Consider the following 6,749-nt stretch of genomic DNA (forward strand, 5'->3'; position numbering starts at 1 on the left):
CTATTTATAGAAGAAATGGGGAAATGAAGGGTTAAGATTGAATGGTTTAATCAAGGGCCAAGTTTGAAAGTTGGGGATCCATGTGCATAATTGGCACCAATAAAATGGTGACAAGTGTCAACATAGGATTGGGTTGAGAGAAGAGGTTGGAGGCATTAAAGGCCTGAGAAGACCTCATGGTTATCTAGAAGGTAAGGGTCAAGTCTAAATTAGGATTATCCACTGGATTAGGAGTTAATGCAAGGATAAACCTTTGTGCAAATGATTAAGAGATAATCATGGTCAAAGCATTAAAGGCTTGATGAGACCTTTGGGTTGGGTAGAGGTTGAGTCAAAACAAATGTTTTAACCATGTGGGAGGGTTTGAGGTAACCATTAATGGTTATTGGAGACTTTGGGGATTAAGTGGTTGAAGGTTGAAAGCCTTCAATGGTTATCAAAGACTTTGAGCCATTTAGTGGTTGAAGGTTGGAAGCTTTCAAAGGTTATCCAAGACTTTGAGGGTTAATTTGTTGAACACACAAAGCATTAATTGCTTTTCAAAGACTTTGGAGTCTTTGAGAAGTGACTCCAATTTGCTTAGGAATGTGACAATATTTAAGGGATGGATTAGGCTAATTAGGAAGGGTTTAGAAGAATCTAGAAGGGGTTTAGGCATACAAGTGGATTTTGTAGGAAAATGCAAGTGGGAGAAATTTTGGTATTTTCAATTAAAATAAAATCATTTATTTCAATTAAATGGTGTAATTTGCATTTGGATAAATATTCAAATAAATATTAATTTATTTAAATGAGAAAAATGAAGATAAAGCATTAAAATGCTTGAAGACTTTGAGGGAAACCATTAAAGGTTTGAAGACTTTAAGGAAAACCATTAAAGTCTTAAGAAGATTATAGAAGGAAGCCATCAAGTTTGAAGACTTTAAAGCCATCAAGTTTGAATACTTTAAGGGAAACCATTAAAGGTTTCAAGTGGGTGAGGATAAATAGGATTTTAAATAAATAATTTATTTAAAATAGTTGTGCAACTTGCTTTTGTAGGAAAATACAAGTGGGTGGAGGATAAAGGTGATTTAAATAAATTATTTATTTAAAATAATCGTGCAACTTGCTTTTGTAGGAAAATGCAAGTGGGTGGAGGATAAAGGTGATTTTAAATAAATGATTTATTTATTTAAATGTGAGAGGTGGGATTTTGGGGGATTTAAATAAATATTAATTTATTTAAATGTGAGAGAAGATTTAATTAAATAAATATGATTTATTTATTTAATTAATGGTCTGAATTTGGTTAAGTGAATTAAATCAAATAAATTGAATAATTTATTTAATTAATAGGAGAATAGGGTTAAGATGAATTAATTAAATATTAATTTAATTAATTATTAATTGATGGTTAAATAATCAAATAAATACTAAGTATTCATTTAATTAAGTGGACAAATTTATGTGACTACAAAATGTATTCCTTAGATATAAAAAGCAACAAATCATATAATACCACATCAACACACCAATAAAACACTACTTGATACACAACTATTGATCAAACTTTTGGGGGGCCTTTTAGAACACCTCAACAAAAAAGTTAATGTGACATCATATTTGATGATATACCCTTAAACCTTAACTATAAATAAAGAACTCACCAAATAAATTGTTAAATTGTAAAAAGTTGATTGAAATCTCTACATAAGAATTTTGATAAATATGAAATTTGAAGTTAAGATGCTCCATAAATCAATCATGTCCCCTAATTTATGAACTTATCTTCTGTCAATCTCTACAAAAGAGTTTTTGAAAGTTTACATTCTTTGATGGTTGAGTAAAAACTTTATGACCACATGATGAAGAAGGTTTAATACTCAACGCAATGATGGGGAGAAGTTGTGCTTTATCTCGTCTCAGCCGTGTGAATGGTTGCCCTCTTCACCAAAACACTGGGAAAGTGTGGAAAATGAAGTAATCTTCACCAAAACACTGGGAAAGTGTGGAAAATGAAGTAATCTTCACCAAAACACTGGGAAAAGTGCGGAAAACGAAAAACGAGGATGAAGATCACGTCTTCCAAGTAAAAATTGACACGCCTGCTGTTCACACACGATGCCCAGCTAAAATCCAGACGGCAAAAAGACCTCTGTTCAATCAAAACAATTTCAATCCTGTGAATGATGCTGCGCATTTCGTCTGGATCTGCTGTCATTTCCATCCTCTGATGTGAAATCTTCTTCACTGCATTCACATCTTATCACACTCTTTCCCTATTTATAGCCCATTCAATCCATTCCATTCATGTTCAAGTCCCCTGTTCCAGCACAGCAGAACAGAGTAAACAGAGCAGGAGGATCGAGAATCGAAGCAGTCAAGAAACAGAGCAATGGCTGGCCAAGCAAGAAATACAAAGCCATCTTCTTCTTTATCCTCCCCTAGAGTCATGTCCTTTACTGAAGTGCCTATAAGAGTTCTTGCACTGGGTGCGACCTTGGCAGCCGCCATTGTAATGGGCCGAGATGATCAGACCATTAATATATTCAGTGTTGAATTCAAGGCCAAATATAGCTATTCAGGAGCCTTGGTGTAATTTTCTTGAAATCTCTCACTGGGGAGCTTTCCCCCTTTTCTTTTGACATTTGGGAAATTGAAATAGATGATTTGGGATTCATGCTGGCTGTGTGCAGGTTCTTCGTGGTGGCCAATGCAATAGGATGCGGCTATGTCTTCCTCTCACTGCCATTTGCGCTGCACAGACCCAAGTCTCATGTTGCCATCAAATTTCTGGTGTTCTTTCTGGATTTGGTAATCTCTCTGCTCTAAACATTCTTCAGTTTCAGGACAGAATTCTGAGATCTTGATGTGAGAAAATTATGGGTTTATCAAAGAAAATTCAACATTGAGAAGTTTGTGTTTCACTTAATTCAACATCGATTTTATCAAAAACATATTATGTTGTAGATTTCTGAATTATATTGTTATGAATTATATTGTGATCAACGTGTCCGATCATACTACGTGATCTATTATCACTCTGTTTTCTACTTTACATTATAGTAATGGATTATGTAGTATGATTCTCAAAAAAATCGCACACAATATAATCTTACACTGTATGCAAATTTTTTCATCAACATTCAGTCAACATTCAGATTATACTGCATGATTCATTATCATTCTGATTTCTACTTTTTCATCCAGATAATAGATTATATAGTATGATCCCAACAATTTACACACCATATAATCTAAAAATCTAGAACATATCTTTACAAGTTGGAAAACTACATGACTTTAACAAACATTAATAGATGAGAGGGGGATGATTGCAGGTAATGGTGGCGTTGGTGATGGGAGGAGCAGCGGCAGCAGCAGCAATTGCATATGTGGGTCGCAAGGGCAATTCCCATACTCAGTGGTCACCCATTTGTAATCCTTTTCACAGATTTTGTGATCACATTGGCGGAGCTTTGCTTGCTTCCTTCATTTCAGTTATCCTCTTTATGTTTCTTACCATAATATCTACAGTTTCTCTTTACAAACACAGCCATTGAGCATTGAGCTGTTTCTGCACTTCATTTCCACCCAAATAAAGAGAAAAAGTGTAAGGAATGGAGTTTGCATCCAGTTGTATTATTGTGTATCTATAATTGAGGGCTTTGAGTTTCTATTATAATGCCTGGTTCGCATTTCTTTTCCTTTTCTTAACTTCATAACCTCAAGTCTCGGGTGCTTTATAAAGGTCATCAATCAGAATTGGAATTCCTTTTAATTCATTGAATCAAACTAAGAAAATTAGTAATATGGATTCTTCTTAGTTGTGGAGGAATCAGAATTCCTCTTTTTACAGTAATTGAAACTCTTTTCCTTTTTGAAGTAATCAGAGGTAATGTTGGAAGAAAATAGAAAATAAGAATGGATGAAATGTATTTTCATTATGGAGTGGTTGCATATTTCAGCCACCCTTATTTTTTATAGTTTATTTTTAATTTTTAAATTATAGTAGTCCTATCATTATAAGAGAAGAATCTAAACTAGCACTTGTATCAATTCAGGTGCAATGGTTATGCTGATAGGGAAATATATTTTATTTGCTTCTTATCAAAAGTTGCCAATCCTGTTTTTTTATATTTAGTAAATCTTTTTATGTTGATTTTTCACGTCTAATAAATAGAATGAATTAAAAATATTTATTGAAATTTTTAATGTAAATAATAATCTTATATTTAATAAATAATATAGAAAAACTAAATTTTAAGCTAAACATATTATTTAATTATTAATTAAGCCAAGAGGCTTCTACAATGGCAGCAAATTTATGCGTCAACATTTGGGGGTTTTCAATAATTTTGACGGTCATTTTTGGTTTTCAATTATTTAAGGTTTAAAATAATAATTAACTAATATAGAAAGTAAAATAATTAATAGATTAATAGATTTGGTTTTCAAAACGGTTACGAGACAGTTTCACTCCATTCGATAATTAAAAATTGCAAAAACGGTAATGCACCATTCTTCCAAGGGATCAATTGTGGAGTTTCATGTGAAATAGAGGTATGTAATATTGTTTTACAGATTTCATATTATTTTCATATTGTAGGTTTGTTGAATCTATTTTATTTGCAGAATCATCAGCATATTAATATTCAACTTTTGGAAAGCTATTTGGATTGACTCTTCTGTGTAGTTGTGTGACAGGTGAAGATGTGGAGACGCTTAAACCAAAAACAACTGGGTTATCTTGAAGAAATCTTGTGCTTGCAGCAAAGAAGTTCGAGAGAGAAAGGCAAACATATTAATACGTGTATATGAAGAACAAAAAATACTGTATACTGATCAGTTTACCTCTTTTACTTGGTGTTTCAAAACAGATAGAAGTCTTAAAATATGAACGCCCAAAGATAGAAAGCAAGGTAACATTGACACAAGCATTTAATTTTCTTCTTAAAATAGTTGTTATCTATTAACAACATGAATTTTCTACACTTTATAATTTCAATATGCATTGATCTCTGGTTTTGATTCTTAATAGTTACGAACATCAATGTTTCAGATATGAAAACAAAATAAAATCAGTTTCATGTTACTGATGGATTGTAAGATAAGATCTAAAATCGTGAAGATGAAAATAAATGAAACCAAATTTATCTTATAGCATCATGGAAATATGATCCAAAATATTGATATTATAAAATGTTGCAAAACTGAATCCAGAAATCTACACATACTGAATCTTCATCTCCTAAATGTGTTTACTTTGATCTTGGTTGTGTACGTAATTGGATACCAGCATAAGTGTTTTATCCTCAAGGAATGGGTGGGTATTACCTACAAATTCATTCATTTGGTTAAAGACTTTAGATATTTGTCTATTTCATCCTGTAGCTTACAAATCTGGAAAATGGTGAAGAAAATAGTCTAAACGATTGTAACTCGGAGGGGCAAGAAAATGGTCTAAACGATTGTAACTCAGAGGGGTAAACTCCTCCACCTGCATTGCGTGTACAACCAAGCCAATCAAACTTGCAAGGCAGTGGATTTTGAAACCCTAACCCTAGAGATTAGGGTTTCTGCTCCACTATCTGTTTCTCCATAGATTTGTAAGGTGTTTACCTGCATGTACGATGATGTTGCTTCGTGGACGAAAGCACATATTTTTATACCATAAATAGATTTGCAGAAACCTTGTTCTGGCAATTATAGTGAAAATAAAAATAAAAATTATGGTGCACACACTGAAAAACAAATTACTAAATTGGGTTCATCTTTGTAGTTTTAATGGTAGTTTTTAAATCGAGGAGCACTTCAACAATGTCTAGAAGTTTTCCTGGCAGATTGATATAACTTTTTGTCATAGATTGTGATTGAAACTTTGTTTAAAAATTAATTCTTTCTATTTAAAAAATAAACAAATATGATCAAATTTGCATTTAACTCATAAATGGTCAAATCAGTATAGAAAGATTTTTAGCTAATTTTTCTAACATCAGATATTACAAATTTAAATACATAAGATCAATAACTTTTTAAAATTTGTGAAATTAAAAATTTAAGTCATAAATGAATAGAACCGTTTATTAAATATTTGAAAATTTCTCAATAATACCAGCTGAAATATTTCATAAAAATCTCTCCATAAAAAAAAAAAACATAAAAAATTTAAAATACAATAACTTATTTAAATATAGTGTATGTCTCCAAGCATTGACATAAGCATTATTATTTTAATTATAAAAATGACAGATAGACAAAGAATATTGAAATATTGTTACTCAAACTAAAATGCAGATTGAGGTATGCAAAGTTCATTACATAGGAAAAATATTCGATGAAAATGATGAGTAGTTTTAATGAAGTTTAATCTACTTAAAATGATAAAAAGAAAAAGTAAGAAATTAAAAAAACTAAAAAATAGATATCCTATTTTCAATGCATCATTTTATTTTAATATCTCTTTGGATCCATGAAGGTGAGTCCAAATTTACCAAAAAGATTGAATGAAAATAATGATTAGTTTTAAAGAAGTTTAATCTACTTAAGAATTATAAAAAGAAAAGTAAGAAATTAAAAACCGAAAAATGGATATCCTATTTTCAATGTGTCATTTTAACTAAGTCACAGGTAGAGGAGGGTTGATCTGGATTGGGGTTGTAGAGGGATTCTTTAACATTTATTCATTTGTGAATTTTTCTAGGTTGACATTTATTCACTTTCAAAAGTTTTAGGATTTTTATATAATGTTTGGTTTTGTTGTATTT

The 6,749-nt window shown here is 31.4% G+C and overlaps 1 protein-coding gene across 1 annotated transcript; it reads left to right on the forward strand.

Moving 5' to 3' along the window:
* The first annotated feature begins 2,088 nt into the window (after window positions 1–2,088).
* Window positions 2,089–3,667, forward strand: LOC131033312 (CASP-like protein 1U1). The gene is made up of 3 exons (XM_057964500.1): window positions 2,089–2,577; window positions 2,679–2,796; window positions 3,324–3,667. Exons 1-3 carry the CDS (start codon window positions 2,378–2,380, stop codon window positions 3,543–3,545), a joined length of 540 nt encoding a protein of 179 aa, XP_057820483.1. The 5' UTR covers window positions 2,089–2,377; the 3' UTR covers window positions 3,546–3,667.
* Window positions 3,668–6,749: the final 3,082 nt, after the last annotated feature.

The sequence above is a fragment of the Cryptomeria japonica genome, chromosome 10, assembly GCF_030272615.1.
Source record: "Cryptomeria japonica chromosome 10, Sugi_1.0, whole genome shotgun sequence".
Taxonomy (NCBI): domain Eukaryota; kingdom Viridiplantae; phylum Streptophyta; class Pinopsida; order Cupressales; family Cupressaceae; genus Cryptomeria; species Cryptomeria japonica.

Bases quoted from the DNA above. Each gene is read 5' to 3' on its own strand.
- LOC131033312 (XM_057964500.1), top strand. From the start codon at position 2,378: ATGGCTGGCCAAGCAAGAAATACAAAGCCATCTTCTTCTTTATCCTCC. The intron at 2,578-2,678 runs GTAATTTTCTTG...GGCTGTGTGCAG, and splicing joins AGCTATTCAGGAGCCTTGGT to GTTCTTCGTGGTGGCCAATG. The intron at 2,797-3,323 runs GTAATCTCTCTG...GGATGATTGCAG, and splicing joins TGGTGTTCTTTCTGGATTTG to GTAATGGTGGCGTTGGTGAT.